Here is a 21192-nt window from a genome sequence, read left to right on the forward strand (position 1 = left end):
AAACAAATATTGTATGATTCCACTCACATGAGGTATCTCAAGTAGTCACATTCTTAGAAACAGAAAGTAGATAGGTAGTTTCCAAGGGCTGGGGGGAGAAAGAAAATGGGAGTTGTTGCTCAATGGGTTTAGAGTTTCAGTTTTACAAGATGAGAAAGTTCCAGAGATCTGTTGCACATCAAGGTACATAGAGTTAACACTGCTGTACACTTAAAAGCAGTAAAGATGGTAAATTTTGTGATTTTTATCATAATTTTAAAAGTATAAGAATCGTTTCATGCATTGTTTTCTATGAACTTAAAACATATGAGGACTGGGTATTATTTTGTTAATTAAAGGGTATTAATTGCCTTTTATTACCTCAGCTAAATGATCCTGTAGATTTCCTTCTGGAGACATTGGGCTCTTATATTAATATATTTCCTAATATTTAATGATGGGTACCTTGCTGACATAAATCCTACTTGTTGAGGTAGATAATTCAAATACTGAAATCAATTTGCTATTATATGTGAGAATTTTGTATTTGTATGCTTAAGCAAGATTGACCCAAGTTTACTTTTTAAAGTGTATGTATGTGTGTGTATGTAGAAGCATATATAGTCACCAAATTTCCTGCATCTTAGACATCTTTCAGATTTTTACCATTATGTTGTTATCTGTAGACTTTTCATATATGACCTTTAATATATTGAGGTAATTACCTAGCTTGTTCCTAGCTTGTTGAGTGGTTTTATCATGAAAGTGTGTTGAATTTTGTCAAATGCGTTTTTGTGCATCAGTTGCGATAATCATGTGGTTTTGTCCTTCATTTTGTTAATGTGATGTATTAAAATGGTTCTTTAATATGATGAAAAACATTCACTTTATTTTTTTTTACTAAAGTATAATTGATTAACAATGTTGTGTTAGTTTCAGTACAGCAAAGTGACTCATTTATTTATATATGTATATATATTCTTTTTCAGATTCTTTCCCATTACAAGTTATTACAAGATATTGAATATAGTTCTCTGTGCTGTAGGTCCTTGTTGGAAAAACATCCACTTTAAAGTGTTTGATATACAATACACATATTGCATAAAATCTTGGTAATCTGAATCTATTTTGTGATCACTGCATAAGAAATTAGCAATTATTTGATTTGCCTTTTTATGATACACAATACCCATTTGAATTCAAAACAAAACTTATGAAAGAAACAAACAACAAGGAAAATAGATATGTGCATAGGCACAAAAATGAGAAATCAGTATTTTTCATTGCTCATTTTCTTTCTTATAACCTTGAAAAGTAGAATTTCATTCTTTGCAAGTACAAAACTAAAGCAGAATGAATGAATTTCCTAATTATTCTTTTTTATGACAGTAGTCATATTTGAACATTATACATATTTATGTTACTAGGGTGAACCATGTGTAATTGGCATTGTTGTACTTCAAAAATAGAATAACGGCAATTTGATATAATATTATCACACATGTAGAAGTACCTTAAAGGGCTTGGTAGAATTTCTGTAAGTGTCGTTTTCTTTTAACAGTATTAAAATACTTTGTCCGGTTTTAACAAATGACACTTAAACTAATCTTTATCTTTTCCTTTTAGTAATTACTTTCTAAAATATGTATTAATAGTTGAGTGACTGTATCCTGCTAAGCTGAGTAATAGGAATTCCTGTGACTTAAAAAAACAAAAACAAAATTGTGTCTATACTTCAGGCAGTTCTCTTTCGTAATTGGTGAATTGTATCTTGGTGGTCACTCTTGGTCTAAGCATGCTTGTTCTTCATTTTCTTATGGTAACAAAAATTGCCTTCTGTATATAAAATGATGATGATAATAATTGTAATAATAATAACATTCACTGAAGATTTATTATATGTCAAGAACTGTCCCAAGAGTTTACTTTAATAAACTTTTAAAGTCCTTGTAATAATCCTGCAGTGTGGGTACTGTTATCTCCGTTTTACAGAGGGCAGGGAGGCACAGAATGATTTAGCAACTTGCCCAAGCTCACACAGCTAGTATGTAGCAGAGAACGATGATGACATGAGACATGATTTGACTAATCTATATATTTCTACTTAGTTACTTAATAATTCCATTGTTTGATAGACTGAAATACATTTTTAATACTTTTTCAATGCTATGTCTTATCCATTGTAATTTAAAAAAAATAATACATCCCTTTTTTTGGGTCATAGGATGGACACGCTGAAATTTTATACACATTTTGGAATTCAGTTACTCAGGCACTTTCTTCTCAGTTTCAGACAGCAACAAACTGTAAGTACAGTATTTATTTTGCAAGTTGATTTCACAGTTTTTCAGTTACTTTAAAATTTAATATCAAGAAGTTTTGCTCTATTTATAAAACATCTTTTAAAAACTTCTGGCTAATTGTCATTTCTTATGTTACCTATATATTCAGTTATATAAGCAATAAATTCTTTTTTTACACTTTTAAAATACTTAGGATGTGAAATAAAATGCTCCAGAAGAATAAGTTAATTCTCCATAATTCAGTCAGAGGAACCTGAATTTTTCCTATGTAAAGGGTGATTGATGTTGAAGAATTTAGTTAAAGCTTGTAGAGTATTTTAATTCCTAACAAAGAGATATTAAAAGGCAGAGACCTTATAGCTTTTCCTTTATTGTTAAAATGAAGATTTGATGAATGAACAGCTGAAATACCCACATCATGAATTAAAAGTTGCTTAACCAAATATAATCCAACAAATTTTTCTTAGTTTGTTTTTGTCATGAAATAATGGCACACAGGGTAGTTCTAAACAATGAAGTATACAAACTAGCTAATATCATATAAGTGTTTTTGTCTAATCACTGAATGTAAGAGCATTGAATGTACCTAGGCCTTTTAAAAGTGTTTTGAGAGTTTGTATGTAGTTGTTATTCACAGTTACTGAAAGTACCTAATAATGTAAGCATTATTTAGTCCCTGACAACTCCAGAATGAATTAACCACACTACCTTGCTTCCCTACTTCTACTTCTAAAGGAGTGTGCAGCAAGGCAGTGACCATAGAGAAGGTCTTCATTTGTGTGTGCCCAGACAGAACTTAAGCAGAGGGTTTATTTAGGACTGATTCATTCTATTTACTTCTACAAATCACCCTACTCAAAGAATACTGTGCTTCTCCCTGCTTTAGGTATCTGTTTTGGGCAGCTTTTTTGAGATGTAATTTACATATATAAAATTCACCAACTTTGAGCAGAAAATTCTATGAATTTTTGACAGATGTTTACGTCCTTATAACCACCATCACAATTAAGATATAGAACAGGGCTTCCCTGGTGGCGCAGTGGTTGAGAGTCTGCCTGCCGATGCAGCGGACGCGGGTTCGTGCCCCGGTTGGGGAGGATCCCACATGCCGCGGAGAGCCATGCCCGTGAGCCATGGCTGCTGAGCCTGCACGTCCGGATCCTGTGCTCCGCAACGGGAGAGGCCACAGCGGTGAGGGGCCCGCGTACCGCAAAAAAAAAAAAAAGATATAGAACATTTCTATCACCAACACCCCACCCCCATGTCCCTAATGTACTCTTATAGTTAATCTCCTATTCCTACCTCTTGGCTCCTGGCAGCTAATGATAAGGTTTCTGTCTGTATAAGTTAGCTTTTCCTAGATTTTCATAAAACTGGAATCATGCAGTATGAGTTCTTGTATAGCAGCGTAGTTATTTTAAGGTTTATTCATGTTGTTGCATGTACCAGTAGTCCATTTCTTTTTATTGCTGATTAGAATTTCATTGTGTAGATATACACAATTTATCTATTCTCCAGTTGGGGGAATAACTGGTTTATTACAGTTTGGGGTTATTATGAATAAAGCTACTACAGTCATTTACATACAGGTCTTTTGTAGACATATGTCTTCATTCTCTTGGGTAAACACATAGAGTGGAATTTCCTGATCATTTGATAAGTATATGTTTAACTTTAAAAAACTGCTGAACTGTTTCCCAAGATAGATGTACCATTTTTCATCCCCATCAACAATGTATGATAATTCTTCTATATTTTCATCAATCCGTGATATTGTCTTTTTTATTTATTTATTTTTTTTGCGGTACGCGGGCCTCTCACCGCTGCGGCCCCTCCCGCCGCAGAGCACAGGCTCCGGACGCGCGGGCTCAGCGGCCATGGCTCACGGGCCCAGCCGCTCCGCCGCATGTGGGATCCTCCCAGACCGGGACACGAACCCACGTTCCCTGCATCGGCAGGCGGACTCCCAACCACTGCGCCACCAGGGAAGCCCTGTCATTTTAATTTTAGCCATTCTTGTGAGTGTTCAGTGAACTTTCATTGTGGTTTTAACTTCACTAGCCTAAAGACTAGATTTTCATAGGTTTATTTCCCATCTGTATATCTTCTTTGGTTAAGTGTTCATCAAAGTTACTGACTTTTTAGTTCTATTTAATTTTTTTAGCTTATTGCTTGTCGTCTTATTATTGAGTCTTAAAATATCCTTGTATATCTGATTCCAAGTCCTTTCTCAGATGTATGTTTTACAAATATAGTCCCCTGTCTGTGGTTTGCCTTTACATTTTCTTAACAGTATCTTCCAAATGACGAAAGTTTTTAGTTTTGAAAAATGTCTGATTTATCAGTTTTAGGAGGTAATTTTTCAAATATTCAAATATAGTATTATATAAATACAGCCTTTCAATAGTTTCTTACTCCATGTATGAAAGTAATGGTTTTTCATGAAACCAGTTATGATGAAGTTTTCTTTAATATTTAACTTTCACACTATAAGCCAGTTGTGGAATACATTTACTCACATACCAGTAGGAAAACACAAAGATGTAAACTGACCTACGAAATATATAAGCATAATTACAAAATTCATTAAAACCTCAGTTTTTAGAATAAAAGAAAGCAATGTAAAAGCTCATTGTTGCTGTTTTCAAGCATTCATTAAAATTTTACTTTATCACTTCAAAGCCTTTACAAAACCTTGGAGTTGTTGTAGACAGTATTTTTTTTTTTTTAGATTGGTATATTCCTACTCTCTTTTTTTTTTAATTTTATTTATTTAATTAATTTATTTTTGGCTGCGTTGGGTCTTGGTTGCTGCACGTGTGCTTTCTCTAGTTGCAGCGAGCAGGGGCTACTCTTTGTTGCGGTGTGCGGGCTTCTCATTGCGGGGGCTTCTCATTGCGGTGGCTTCTCGTTGCAGAGCACGGACTCTAGGTGCACGGGCTTCAGTAGTTGTGGCACACAGGCTCAGTAGTTGTGGCTCCTGAGCTCTAGAGCACAGGCTCAGTAGTTGTGGCGCACGGGCTTAGTTGCTCCACGGCATGTGGGATCTTCCAGGACCAGGGCTTGAACCCATGTCCCCTGCATTGGCAGGCGGATTCTTAACCACTGCACCACCAGGGAAGCCCTGTAGACAGTATTTTATTTTCTTTCTTTAATGAGTAAACTTAATTGGCATTTTGAATATTTTTTTCTCTCAATGTGGTAGGAACATACCAAAGAAATAACCTTAGGATACTTGAAATATTTCAAACCTTTAACCATTACATCTCCCAATATTGTTTATTATTGGTTGATTTAGCACATTTTTAGTAATTGTATAACGTAAACTTCATCCCAACAAGTCACACAGATATTAAGAGAGTATAACTCTAGGGAGTGCGACTGGAATGGAAATGCCCTTGTCTCTAATTCAGTCCTCTCTGTCAGTTCTGGGTCTGGTGGATTGAATTTTCTTCTTCTTCCTCATTGATATTTTTTCCTACTTTTTTGCATGTCTAATAATTTGTGATTCAGTATCACACATGAATTTTACCTTGTTTAGTACTAGATACTTTTGTCTTCCTGTTAAGTATTCTTACTCTAGGGTACTGTCAAGTTACTAAAAAACAATTCGGTTCCTTTGAGTCTTGTTTTTTAGATTTTTTGGCAAAACCTGAGCAGTGTTTAGTCTAGAGCTACTTATTTCCCACTACAGAGGCTAGACTCTACCAGATACTCTGTGAATTGTGAGGTTTTTTAGTTTGGCTTTCAGGAACAGGCACTCCTCCCAGTCTTGTGTGAGGAACAGATATATTCTCTCTAATCCTTTTCCTTGAGGAAAAATACTACAAAATTAAAATAAAGTGATAAACACCTGAGAACCTGTTAGGCTGCACCCTACAGGCCTACAAGGTCTGCATTTGCCCAGCTTCAAGGCTGGAGAAAGAGACAGAGTCCATTTATATAGCACATATAGTCCCTGGAGTGTACTGTAGTAATTGTTTAAAATTATAGACAGGCAATATAAAGGAGATGCAATCATCTGCAGAGTTGAAGATTATATACAGTGTAACAGATTGTGTTAAGTAAGTAATATTTGGCAGAAAATATCTAAAGGAAAAATTTCCTAGTTAGAAACATGTTCCTTCTGATTTTAAATGTTCATGCTTAATAAAAATAAGTTCTATTAGATATAATAAAATATAATCTAGGGGTTTGACAGTGAATTTACTTTATTTAAAAGGAAAGGGGCCTGAACTTGTCACTGTGAATATTCAGAATAGCTTCTGTAGGAAATGTGCTGCTTTAATTATCTGTGGCTGATAGTTATTTCCAAGATGATTTCTAAGCTTTATGTCTGTTATTTCTCATTGTAGTTTCCAGATAATGTTTGTTCACCAACCTGTTGGCTTATGATACATATATTTTTCAAGTCTCAATAGAAACAAGCAAAATAAACATTACCATTTTGAACTCTTTGAAATGACTTCATAATTCTTCTTTATAAAGTGATTTTCCCAGAATGTCTTATCCCCCTTAGTTTTCTCCATAGCTCTCATCACTTACTAATACACTATTTATTTATTTAGTCTGAACTCTTCCCTCCTCTCACTAGAATTTAATTCCCCATAAGACATGGAATACTATATTGGTCATGGTAGTAGTATCTTCAATGGCTAAAAGTGTACCTAGCACACAGTAAGGCTTCAATAAATGCTTGTGGACTGGAAGGAAGGACGAAAGAAAAAGAGGAAGGAAGCAAGGAAGAAAAGATGCCAGTGCCCTTTTATAATAGCATAAGCACTTAAAAACATTTTTTGAAATATGCTTAAAATGTTCTGGCAAGTAAATCTGTTTTAAAACCCTTTGTGTAATATTAATCTATCAAAACTCTTAAGCAACTCAAGGAGTTGATTCATACAGTTAAGAAAGCTACATGGTATATATCTGTAGTGCTTTGGAAAATCAAGTGTGAATAAGAGAAATGCTTTAGGAGATAGGCACATTAGAAGATATAGAAAGCTTTAAGACTTAAAATATATGCTAAAACTGATTATCTTTACCTTTTTAAAGATACAGTGATAAATTGGGAGTCCACTCTTCCTTTGAAATAGGGAGATAAACAAGCTATACAATTATGAATACTTTAGTGTAGATTAAAAAAAATGTTAGAATGGTGTCCATGTTAAATGAGATTTTACTGTGATGCATTTCTTTTTTTTTGGCTGCATTGGGTCTTCGTTGTGGTGCACAGGCTTTCTCTAGTTGCGGTGAGCGGGGACTACTCTTCATTGCAGTTCATGGGCTCCTCATTGCGGTGGCTTCTCTTATTGCAGAGCACAGGCTCTAGGCGTGAGGGCTTCAGTAGTTGAGGCACGTGGGTTCAGTAGTTGTGGCTCGCGGGCTCTAGAGCACAGACTCAGTAGTTGTGGCACATGGGCTTAGTTGCTCCGCGGCATGTGGGATCTTCTTGGACCAGGGATTGAACCTGTGCCCCCTGTATTGGCAGGCAGATTCTTAACCACTGCACCACCAGGGAAGTCCCTGTGATGCATTTCCTAAAAGTTAATGTACAACTTAAATATATATACTTAGGAGATAGATCTCACACCCTCATTTTAAGTACCTTTTAGAATTTTGATCCCTGCAACTGAAGCTTTTTTTTTTTTTTTTTTTTTTTTGTGGTACATGGGCCTCTCACTATTGTGGCCTCTCCCTTTGTGGAGCACAGGCTCCGGACGTGCAGGCTCAGCGGCCATGGCTCACAGGCCCAGCCGCTCTACGTCACGTGGGATCTTCCCGGACCGGGGCACGAACTTGTGTCCCTTGCATCGGCAGGCGGACTATCAACCACTGTGCCACCAGGGAAGCCCCTGAAGTATTCTTTTGCTACAGAGCTCTAATGAGTTTACAAGGGACCATCCTGAGCACCATGTAGCACATAAAGAAGAAAACTTGGAGCTTGCTGAAAAAGAGAAGTCTCTAGATTTGAGAACTTGAGAGGAGTGTTTTTTAAAAGTACTGAAAGTTTGTATAACCTGGCAGAAATTAAGTCTAGTCATCGAGCAACTTTTTAGAAACTTTCTTTGACAGGACAAATTTGATCATATAATTCTCTGATAAAATCTTGCAGATATATCAAATCATTATGTTGTACATATTAATAAATGTTATAAGTCAATTATATCTAAATAAAACTGCAAAAATCTTAAAAGACTTGAAAAGTCTTTCATTGACTTCTCTTTTTAAAAATCATTCATTGGGGCTTCCCTGGTGGCGCAGTGGTTGAGAGTCCACCTGCTGATGCAGGGGACACGGGTTCGTGCCCCAGTCCGGGAAGATCCCACATGCCGCAGAGCGGCTGGGCCCGTGAGACATGGCCGCTGAGCCTGCGTGTCCGGAGCCTGTGCTCTGCAATGGGAGAGGCCACAACAGTGAGAGGCCCATGTACCGCAAAAAAAAAAAAAAAAAAAAAAAACTTTCATTAAAGTATAATACAGTTGACCATTGAACAGCATGGGGGTTAGAAGGACCGACGTTTTGTGCAGTCAAAAATCCATGTATCACTATGGTCGGCTCTCCAGATCTGTGGTTCCACACCTGCAGATTCAGCCAACTGCAGATTGTGTAGTACTGTAGTATTTACTATTGAAAAATCCACATGTATGTGGACCCACACAGCTCTAACCCGTGTTGTACAAGGGCCAACTGTACTCATAAAGAAAAGGTATGTGTATCATACTTATATACCTAAATGAATATTTCAAATCTCAATATAGCTGTGTAACCAAGATCAAGAACAGCATCAAGATCAAGAAACAGAATATTACCTGAATATTACCAGAATATTACCTGAATATTACCAGAATTTTACCTGAATCCAGAATATACCTGGCTCCCCTCATGCCCCCTTCTAGTTTCTGCCTCTTCTTCTCCTAAGAAGAGTAACCACTAATTTCTGATGGTAGAGATGGGTTTGGGTTTTTTTTTGCTTTAATTATTGCTATTTAAATGAGCAATAATTCATTTATTTTATTTTTGTTCATTTATTTTATTTTTGACTGTGGTGGGTCTTCGTTGCTGCATGCGGGCTTTTCTCTAGTTGCGGAGAGCAGGAACCACTCTTTCGTTGTGGTGTGCAGGCTTCTTATTGCAGTGGCTTCTCTTGTTGAGGAGCACGGGCTCTAGGTGTGTGGGCTACAGTAGTTGTGTCTCGCGGGGTCTAGAGAGCAGGCTCAGTAGTTGTGGCACACGGGCTTAGTTGCTCCACAGCATGTGGGATCTTCCTGGACCAGGGCTCAAACCCATGTCTCCTGCATTGGCAGGTGGATTCTTAACCACTGCGCCACGAGGGAAGCCCAATTATTGCTATTTTATGCAGATAAAATCATCCAGTTTTAATCTTGTGCTTGTTTTCTGACGTCTCTCGCTCCATGTTTCTAAGAGTCCTCCATGTTGTTGCGTGTCCTTGTAGGTCATTCCCAATGTTGTAAAATAAACCATTCGGTCAATATGCCATATTATAGTTTATCCACCATACTATAGGTGGGTATTTGGGTGGTTTCCCATTTTAAGCTATTTTAAATAATGCTACCTCTGACAATTCTGTCCTTTTTTATTGGGAATAAACCCAGGAATGGAAAATAGGTAGGTGTGGTAGACAGAATAATAGCCCTCCCAGAAATTTGCATGTGTTACCTTACATGGCAGAATGGATTTTGCAGATATAATTTAAAGATCTTGAGATGGAGAGATTATCCTGGATCTTCTGAGTGGGCCCGGTGTAGTCATCAAGGGCCTTAGAAGGGTAAGAGGGCAGTAGCAGAGTCAGAAGAGGAGATGTAATCGTGGAAACAGTGGTCGGAGTGATGTAACTGCTAGAAGGGGACCACAAGCCAAGGAATGGAGGTAGGTGAAAAGGTCAAGTAGAAACTCCCTTAGAACCTCCAGAAGGAAAGTAGCTCTGCTGACACCTTGATTTTGATTTAGTGAGACCAAATTTGTACTTCTGACCTCCAGAACTGCAAGATAAGACACATATTGTTTTAAGCCACCAAGTTTGTGGTGACTCGTTACGGCAGCTATAGGAAATGAATATAGTAGGTGATAGAGTATGCATATGTTCAGCTTTAGTAGACACTGCCAAAAAGTTTTCCGGTGTCACTGTACCAATTTAAACTCCCATTGACAGTATATGAGAGTCCCAGTTTGTCCACAGCCTTAATCACTTGCTATTTTCTGTTTTTTGTTCTATCTTTCTGGTGGATGTTTAGTCAAATCACATTGTAGCTTTAATTTTTATTTCCTTTATGATTAATGATATTATTCATTTTTCCATATATATATTGGCCATTTGCATATGCTCTTTTACACGTCTGTTGATTTTCTATAGAATTGTATGTCTTACTGATTCATAGGATTTTATTTGCATATTATGAAGTATTTTGTTGGTTTCTTTTCTCTCCCTTTGTATGACCATTTCAGTTCACTCTAGGATTGGGTTGGTTTGGGGTAGTTGCACTTTTAATAGGACTCAGTATATCTCTAATTCTCCCCCTTTTTTTTTTCTGTTTTTTTTTGTTTTTTGCGGTACGCAGGCCTCTCAATGTTGTGGCCTCTCCCGCCGCGGAGCACAGGCTCCAGACGCACAGGCCCAGCAGCCATGGCCCACGGGCCCAGCCGCTCCGCAGCATGCGGGATCCTCCTGGACCGGGGCACGAACCCGCGTCCCCCGCATCGGCAGGCGGACCCTCAACCACTGCGCCACCAGGGAAGCCCCTCCCCTTTTTTAAGGCATGCTTCTCCCAGGCCTTTAATTGAGAAGTTGGAGGGTCTTTGTTGCCTTAGCCCTGAAATATTGAGGTTATCTTTCTCTGTCCTCCAGTGGCTTTCAGACAAGCTCTTTTAGCCTCCTGCCACATGAAACTGCACAATCTGGTGAATGTCTTCATGGGAAGGAAGACCTGCCTCTGTTGGTAGCATGTTCTCTCCCCCCAGGTGGTCTTTGTTTCCTAAGATAGGTTTCCAGAAATATGAAGGATATTTTGACCCGTGCTTTTTGAAGCTTAGACCTAGTTCCCCAGCTTCCCTGCAACTGCGTAACTAAGTAAATCTTCCATAGGATGCTTGGGTTGAGAATCTTTAAGTTTAAAAATTGTCACTCCAGTTCCACGAACCACTGAAAGCTTTTCCAGTTTCCCTCTTGTCCAGCAGAGGTTCTCTGTATGGGGCAAGCCTGAATTTTAAACAATATCTCTGGCTTCTTTAGTTGTTAAGATGGGAGCACTGGTCTTAACAACTCTTCTTCTTCCAGTCTTCTTACCCCTGTTACTCTCAGGATACAGTCCCAACCTGACTTCTCTGGTCCCTTCCTCTCTTTAGCAATCATTTCTTTCCTTTTTAATTTTTAAAATTTCTGTCCTTGAGCTTTTGTTCCTGAATGAATCACCCTCCTTCTTCTCAGTATTTACAAATACCTGAAACACATGTCTATATCCCCGGTTCATCTGGAAAAGTCACACTCATCTTTCCATTCTCACTTTAGAAATAAAGTGTTCCTTGACGCCTCCTTCCCCATACACACACTCAAATATGGGTATGATATCCTCTATCTGCTCCCACAAAACTCTGACATGTTCCCAGTTTCAGTCCTTACCCCACTGCATTGTACTGGCTCACCTCCTTGCCTCGCTGTATCTCCCATTAGGCTCTAGAGAAAGCGTCTCTGTGTACTTCTATTCCATATTACATTCCTATCACATAGTGCAGTGCTTAATACAAAATAAACATCCTGTTGAAATGGATCCCTAAAGTGTTAATATCAAAGGCTTTAAGTATTAGAAAATCTGAGGAGAAAACCAATCTGTCAAATAAAAATACTTCTCGTTAAAAAAATAGTAAGCACTTATAAGGTAAATGAGACCCTAAAATATGAAGTACTTTTAGAACACAAACAACAGTATATATATGTGATAAACAGGGACTCAGAAGCATGGTGAAAAAATGGTAGCATGATTATTGTAGGATAATAGGATACCAGGTAACATTTACTTTTTTCCTTATGCCTTTATTTGATTTTTTACAGTGAGCATTTTATATCATTAGTTATAAACTATGAAGCAGTTTTCACTGAGGTAAAAGAAGAAAGCAAATATGAGACTAAGATATTTAATTAAATCTTCCATGGAGATTTGTTGAATGGATAAAAGTGATCCAGTAGTTATGGAAATGAATAAAGTGCTTAGAGTTGAAGAGGAGATATAGATAAAAAGAGCTAAGAGAAAAAAAATCCCCACTTTGCTCACATAGCAGGGTAAATTCCAAGTGGATCAAAGAATTAAATGTGAAATATGAAACCATTCAAGTGCCAGAAGGAACACAAGTGAACAAGCAGCTTCTCTGATTTAATATCCAGAAGCAGTGATGAAAAGATTGATAATTTGATTATGTTAAAAAATTTACATGGCAAAGAAACCCTTAAGCAAAATAAAATGACAATGACAAACTAGAAAAATATTTATAACTTATATCAAAGAAAAGGAGTTAGTATCACTAATATATAAAAAGCTTCTAAAATAAGAAGAAAAAGGCCAACAACCCTGCCAAAAAAAGTGTAGGTATCTCTTAAGCATTTGTAAAAGATGCTCAGTGTCACCTATAAATAGAAAGATGCAAAATAAAAGTATACAGAAACACCATTTCTCATCTATCAAACTAGCAAAAAAGTAAAAAAAAGTTTGATAACACATGGCAAGCTTATGAGAAAATAGTCACTCTAATGCAATGCTAATTAGCATACAAACCTTATAGAGGGGAGTTTCTAACAAAATTACCTAACGAAGTATATAAGTATCTATAACAAAATTATGTAAGCAGTTGCTTTTTTACTCGGCAACTCTACTTCTAAGGATGTATTCCATAAATGAACTAGGAAAAGCATGAAGAGACATATTCACAAGGCTGTTCATTGCATCATTATTTGGAAAAAAAACTGAAAACAGCCCAAATGTTCATCACTAGGGGATTAGGTAAACAAACTATGGTGCATCCATAGAATGGAATGCCATGCAGCTATAAAAAGGAATGAGAAAGAAAAAAGAAGGAATGAGGAATATCTTTTTATACTACTATGGAGCAATCTCCAAGTTATAGAGAAATATGTCTACAGTGTGCTAATAAGAAAGGGAGTGGTATAAGTAAATACACATTTTGGCCCATATATATATATATATATATATATATATATATATATATATTTTTTTTTTTTTTTGCGATATGCGGGCCTCTCACTGTTGTGGCCTCTCCCGTTGTGGAGCACAGGCTCTGGACGTGCAGGCTCACGGGCCCAGCCGCTCTGCGGCACATGGGGTCTTCCCGGACTGGGGCACGAACCCACATCCCCTGCATCGGCAGACGGACTCCCAACCACTGAACCACCAGGGAAGCCCTTGGCCCATATTTTTAACAAATAGAAGGATAAACCATAAAATCCAGAACAAAATGATTATCAGTAGTTGGGGGAGGGAGTGTGTGAAGAATACATAGGAGAGGACAGGGATGGAACCTAGACTTCTATGAGTATACTTTGTTGTGGAGATTTAGTTTTGAACTTATATAAATATTTTATATAGTTATAAAACAAAATTAAAATGAAAGAAGAAATTACTAAAAATTAAAAGTAAAATATTAATGCAATAATGTGTCCAGTTGGTGGCATAACCACACAGAGAGGCAGTCTTTCATTTGACTTTTTACTTTACTCATTTGACTACTTTACTTTCTTTTTTTTAAAACCTCTTTTTTAAATTGAAGTATATTTAAATTATAACGTTGTGTTAGTTTCAGGTCTACAGCAAAGTGATTCGGTTATATGTATATAATTGAATATATATATTCTTTTTCAGATTCTTTTCCATTATAGGTTATTACAAGGTATTGAATATTGTTCCCTGTGCTATACAGCAGTAGTAGGTCCTTGTTGTTTATCTATTTTATGACTACTTTACTTTTAAACACAGTAATTATTATTATTATTATTTTTTTTGTGGTATGCGGGTCTCTCACTGTTGTGGCCTCTCCTGTTGCGGAGCACAGACTCCAGACGCGCAGGCTTAGCGGCCATAGCTCACGGGCCCAGCTGCTCTGCGGCATGTGGGATCTTCCCGGACCGGGGCACAAACCCCTGTCCCCCGCATCGGCAGGCGGACTCTCAACCACTGCACCACCAGGGAAGCCCCACAGTAATGATTTTTTATAGCCCTACTGGGATATACTTATAGGATAACAAGAACTTCCCAAAAAACACATTACCTCTTTTCCATAACCATGTTATCGATAGTATTGTTATTGTTATATTCAGACAGTTGTTTGTGTGGTGTGGTGTAAATAAATAATTATGTTGGTATCAAACTGAGTCTGGATTTTCAGCATAGGTGAAACAACATATAAAAATGGGTGAGATCAACTGATAAGGTATTTTTTCTTTAAAAATATATTATTTGGTGACAAGTTGCGGCAGGGATAGGAGAGGATGGGGACGATGGCTGCTTCTTCTAGATGCTAGGGAATGCAGCTGGACCTGGATCCTAAGCAGACTATCCATATTGACCAGGCACGGAGGACAATGCCCGGTTGGAAGACCAAGCGGAGCACAGAAGGCTGGCCACCCTGTGCCTTTGGATTGGAGAATTTAACCCACTTACATGTAAGCTGTGTGGCTGACATGGTCTTGGTGCTCCGGCCAAGTATCAGGCCTGAGCCTCTGAGGTGGGAGAGCCAAGTTCAGGACATTGGACCACCAAAGACCTCCGGACGCCACGTAATATCAGTCGGCGAGAGCTCTCCCAGAGATCTTCGTCTCAATGCTAAGACCCAGCTCCACCCAACGACAAGCAGGCTCCAGTGCTGGACACCCCATGCCAAACAACTAGCAAGACAGGAACCCAACCCCACCCATTAGCTGAGACGCTGCCTAAAATCATACTAAGTTCACAGACACCCCAAAACACACCACCAGATGTGGTCCTGCCTACAGAAAGACAAGATCCAGCCTCATCCACCAGAATACAAGCACCAGTCCACTCCACCAGGAAACCTACACAACCCACTGAACCAACCTTACCCACTGAGGGCAGACACCAAATACAGTAGGACCTATAAACCTGCAGCCTGCAAAAAGGAGACCCCAAACACAGTATGTTAAACAAAATAAGACAGAGAAATACACAGCAGATGAAGGAGCAAAGTAAAAACCCACCAGACCAAACAAATGAAGAGGAAATAGGCAGTCTACCTGAAAAAGAATTCAGAGTAATGATAGTAAAAATGACACAAAATCTTGGAAATAGAATGGAGAAAATACAAGAAAAGTTTAACAAGGACCTAGAAGAACTAAAGAGCAAGCAAACAATGATGAACAACACAGTAAATGAAATTAAAAATACTCAAGAAGGAATTAATAGCAGAATAACTGAGGCAGAAGAACGGATAAGTGACCTGGAAGGTAAAATAGTGGAAGTAACTACCACAGAGAGCAGTAAACGAGAAAGAATGAAAAGAATTCATGACAGTCTCAGAGACCTCTGGGACAACATTAAACACACCAACATTTGAATTATAGGGGTCCCAGAGAAGAAGAGAAAAAGAAAGGGACTGAGAAAATATTTGAAGAGATTATACTTGAAAAATTCCCTAATATGGGAAAGGAAATAGTTAATCAAGTCCAGGAAGCACAGAGAGTCCCATACAGACTAAATCCAAGGAGAAACACTCCAAGACACATATTAATCAAACTATCAAAAATTAAATACAAAGAAAACATATTAAAAGCAGCAAGGGAAAAGCAACAATAACATACAAGGGAATCCCCATAAGATTAACAACTAATCTTTCAACAGAAACTTGGCAAGCCAGAAGGGAGTGGCAGGACATGTTTAAAGTGATGGAGGGAAAAACCTACAACCAAGATTACTCTCCCCAGCAAGGATCTCATTCAGATTTGATGGAGAAATTAAAACCTTTACAGACAAGCAAAAATGAAGAGAATTCAGCACCACCAAACGAGCTTTACAACAAATGCTAAAGGAACTTCTCTAGGCAGGAAACACAAGACAAGGAAAAGACCTACAATAACAAACCCAAAACAATTAAGAAAATGGTAATAGGGACATACATAACGATAATTACCTTAAATGTAAATGGATTAAATATGCTCCAAGCAAAAGACATAGACTGGCTGAATGGATGCAAAACAAGACCCATATATATGCTGTCTACAAGAGACCCACTTCAGACCTAGGGACATGTGCAGACTGAAAGTGAGGTATTAGAACAAGATACTCCATGCAAATGAAAAAAGAAAGCTGGAGTAGCAATTCTCATATCAGACAAAATAGACTTTAAAATAAAGACTATTGGGCTTCCCTGGTGGCGCAGTGGTTGAGAGTCTGCCTGCCGATGCAGGGGACATGGGTTCGTGCCCCTGTCCGGGAAGATCCCACATGCCGCGGAGTGCCTGGACCCGTGAGCCATGGCCGTGAGCCTGCGCGTCCAGAGCCTGTGCTCCGCAATGGGAGAGGCCACAATGGTGAGAGGCCCGCATACCACAAAAAAAATAAAAATAAAAAAAAATAAAGACTATTACAAGAGATAAAGAAGGACACTACATAATGATCAAGGGATCAATCCAAGAAGAAGATATAACAATGTAAATATTTATGCACCCAACATAGCACCTCAATACATAAGGCAAATGCTAACAACCATAAAAGGGGAAATTGACAGTAACACAGTAATAATAGGGGGCTTTAACACCCCACTTTCACCAATGGACAGATCATCCAAACAGGAAAATAAATAAGGAAACACAAGCTTTAAATGTTACATTAAACAAGATGGACTTAATGGATATTTATAGGACATTCCATCGAAAAACAACACAATACACTTTCTTCTCAAGTGCTCATGGAACATTCTCCAGGAGAGATCATATCTTACGTAACAAATCAGGTCTTCGTAAATATAAGAAAATTGAAATCATATCAAGTATCTTTTCCAACCGTGATGCTATGAGAGTAGATATCAATTACAGGAAAAAAACTGTAAAAAATACAAACACATGGAGGCTAAACAATACGCTACTAAATAACCAAGAGATCACTGAAGAAATCAAAGAGGAAATCAGAAAATACCTAGAAACAAGTGACAGTGAAAACACGGTGATCCAAAACCTATGGGATACAGCAAAAGCAGTTCTAAGAGGGAAGTTTATAGCAATACAGTCCTACCTCAAGAAGCAAGAAACATCTCAAACAACTTAACTTTACACCTAAAGCAATTAGAGAAAGAACAACCACCAAAAAAACCCCCCAAAGTTAGCAGAAGGAAAGAAGTCATAAACACCAGATCAGAAATAAATGAAAAAGAAATGAAGGAAACAATAACAAAGATCAATAAAACTAAAAGCTGGTTCTTTGAGAAGATAAACAAAATTTGATAAACCGTTAGCTAGACTCATCAAGAAAAATAGGGAAAAGACTCAAATCACCAGAATTAGAAATGAAAAAGGAGAAGTAACAGCTGACACTGCAGAAATACAAAGGATCATGAGAGATCACTACAAGCACCTATATGCCAGTAAAATGGACAACCTGGAAGAAATGGACAAATTTTAGAAAGGCACAACATTCTGAGACTGAACCAGGAAGAAATAGAAAATATAAAGAGACCAGTCACAAGCACTGAAATTGAAACTGTGATTAAAAATCTTCCAACAAACAAAAGCCCAGGACCAGATGGCTTCACAGGCGAATCTGTCAAACATTTAGAGAAGAGTTAACACCTATCCTTCTCAAACTCTTCCAAAATATAGCAGAGGGAGGAACACTCCCAAACTCATCCTACAAGGCCACCATCACCCTGATACCAAAACCAGACAAAGATGTCACAAAAAAGAAAACTACAGGCTAATATCACTGATGAACATAGATGCAAAAATCCTCAACAAAATACTAGCAAACAGAATCCAACAGCACATTAAAAGGATCATGTACCATGATCAAGTGGGGTTTATCCCAGGAATGCAAGGATTCTTCAATATATGCAGATCAATCAATGTGATACACCATATTAACAGATTGAATGAGAAAAACCATATGATCATCTCAGTAGGTGCAGAAAAAGCTTCTGACAAAATTCAACACCCATTTATGGTAAAAACCCTCCAGAAGGCAGACATAGACGGAACTTTCCTCAACATAATAAAGGCCACATATGACAAACCCACAGCCAACATCGTTCTCAATGGTGAAAAACTGAAGCCACTTCCACTAAGATCAGGAACAAGACAAGGTTGCCCACTCTCACCACTGTTATTCAACATAGTTTTGGAAGTTTTAGCCACAGCAATCAGAGAAGAAAAAGAAATAAAAGGAATCCAAATCAGAAAAGAAGAAGTAAAACTGTCAGTGTTTGCAGATGACATGATACTATACATAGAGAATCCTAAACATGCTACCAGAAAACTAGTAGGACTAATCAATGAATTTTGTAAAGTAGCAGCATACAAAATTAATGCACAGAAATCTCTGGCATTCCTGTACACTAGTAAAGAAAAATCTGAAAGAGAAATTAAGGAAACTCTCCCATTTACCATTGCAACACAAAGAATAAAATACCTATGAATAAACCTACCTAGGGAGACGAAAGACCTGTATGCAGAAAACTATAAGACACTGATGAAAGAAATTAAAGATGATACAAACAGATGGAGAGATATACCATGTTCTTGGATTGAAAGAATCAACATTGTGAAAATGACTATACTACCCAAAGCAATCTACAGATTCAGTGCAATCTGTATCAAACTACTGATGGCATTTTTCACAGAACTAGAACAAAAAATTTCACAAGTTGTATGGAAACACAAAAGACCCTGAATAGCCAAAGCAATCTTGAGAACAAAAAATGAGGCTGGAAGAATCAGGCTTCCTGATTTCAGCTTATACTACAAAGCTACAGTAATCAAGACAATATGGTACTGGCACAAAAACAGAAATATAGATCAACAGAAGAGGATAGAAAGCCCAGAGATAAACCCACGCACATACGGTCACCTTATATTTGATAAAGTAGGCAAGAATATACAGTGGAGAAAAGACAGCCTCTTCAATAAGTGGTGCTGTGAAAACTGGACAGCTATGTGTAAAGAATGAAATTAGAACACTCCTTAACAGCATACACAAAAATAAACTCAAAATGGATTAAAGACCTTATTGTAATGCAGACAGTATAAAACTCCTAGAGGAAAACATAGGCAGAACACTCTGTGACATAAATCACAGCAAGATCCTTTTTGACCCACCTCCTAGAGAAATGGAAATGAAAACAAACAAATGGGACCTAATGAAACGTAAGAGCTTTTGCACAGCAAAGGAAACCATAAACAAGACGAAAAGACAACCCTCAGTATGGGAGAAAATAGTTGTAAATGAGGCAACTGGCAAAGGATTAATCTCCAAAATATACAAGCAGCTCATGCAGCTCAATATCCAAAAAACAAACAATGCAGTCAAAAATGGACAGAAGACCTAAATAGACATTTCTCCAGAGAAGATATACAGATTGCCAACAAACACATGAAAGGGTGCTCATCATCACTAATCATTAGAGAAATGCAAATCAAAACTACAATGAGGTATCACCTCACACCTGTCAGAATGGCCATCATCAAAAAATCTACAAACAATAAATGCTGGAGAGGGTGTGGAGAAAATGGAACCCTCTTGCCGTTTTGGTAGGAATGTAAATTTACACAGCCACTATGGAGAACTGTATGGAGGTTCCTTAGAAACTAAAAACAGAACTGCTGTACGGCCCAGCAATCCCACTGCTGGGCATATGCCCTGAGAAAACCATAATTCCAAAAGAGTCATGTACCACAATGTTCATTGCAGCTCTATTTACAATAGCCAGGACATGGAAGCCACCGAAGTGTCCATCGACAGACGATTGTGTAAAGAAGATGTGGCACATATATACATTGGAATATTATTCAGCCATAAAAAGAAACGAAATTGAGTTTTCTGTAGTGAAGTGTATGGACCAAGAGTGTGTCATACAGAGTGAGATAAGTCAGAAAGAGTAAAACCAATACCGTATGCTAACACATATATATGGAATCTAAAAAAAAAATGGTTCTGAGGAACCTACGGTCAGTACAGGAATAAAGACACAGACATAGAGAATGGGCTTGAGGACACGGGGAGGGGGAAGGGTAAGCTGGAACAAAGTGAGAGAGTAGCACTGACATGTATACACTACCAAATGTAAAATAGATAGCTAATGGGAAGCAGCTGCATAGCACAGGGAGATCAGCTCTGTGCTTTGTGACCACCTAGACAGGTGGGATAGGGAGGGTGGGAGGGAGACACAAGCCGGAGGGGATATGGGGATATATGTGTATACATATAGCTGATTCACTTTGTTATACAACAGAAACTAACACAACATTGTAAAGCAATATACTCCAATAAAGATATTAAAATACATATATATATTATTTGATTTGCATACATTTCATAGCTCTGTCTACTGAAAAGCCGTAGAAATAGTGACCCTTTCATTAGTACTGAACCCTTCTGACACCGATGCTGTGGTTTTAAAAGTTGATTTCCCATTAAAAGAAATTAAAGGTCCTTGGAGAAATGACTGATTTTCGGTCTGGGGCAAGAAATGTGCAGGATAATTTTGTAACCCCATATACTTGAAAGCAAGGAAGATATGAAGACCAAGCCTATTAGGATTGAGTTAATAGGACTCAGGAAGCAATTTGAATGGATAATCTACCAGAGAAGGAATAAATTTAACATCAATAAGGATAACAATCACAAGTGATTTAAATCCATCATGTACATCTAAATCCATGAATTCATAA

General features: G+C 37.7%; 1 protein-coding gene across 2 annotated transcripts in view; it reads left to right on the plus strand.

Annotated features, from left to right (window-relative positions):
* Positions 1-21192, plus strand: part of COG5 (component of oligomeric golgi complex 5) — a 283839-nt gene that overhangs the window by 177783 nt on the left and 84864 nt on the right. For both annotated transcript variants that reach the window (XM_060020256.2, XM_060020255.1), the window contains exon 11: positions 2204-2285. In XM_060020256.2, the coding sequence (XP_059876239.1) occupies positions 2204-2285 (82 nt within the window). The remainder of the gene's footprint in view (positions 1-2203; positions 2286-21192) is intronic.

This window comes from Delphinus delphis, chromosome 9, assembly GCF_949987515.2.
Source record: "Delphinus delphis chromosome 9, mDelDel1.2, whole genome shotgun sequence".
Taxonomy (NCBI): domain Eukaryota; kingdom Metazoa; phylum Chordata; class Mammalia; order Artiodactyla; family Delphinidae; genus Delphinus; species Delphinus delphis.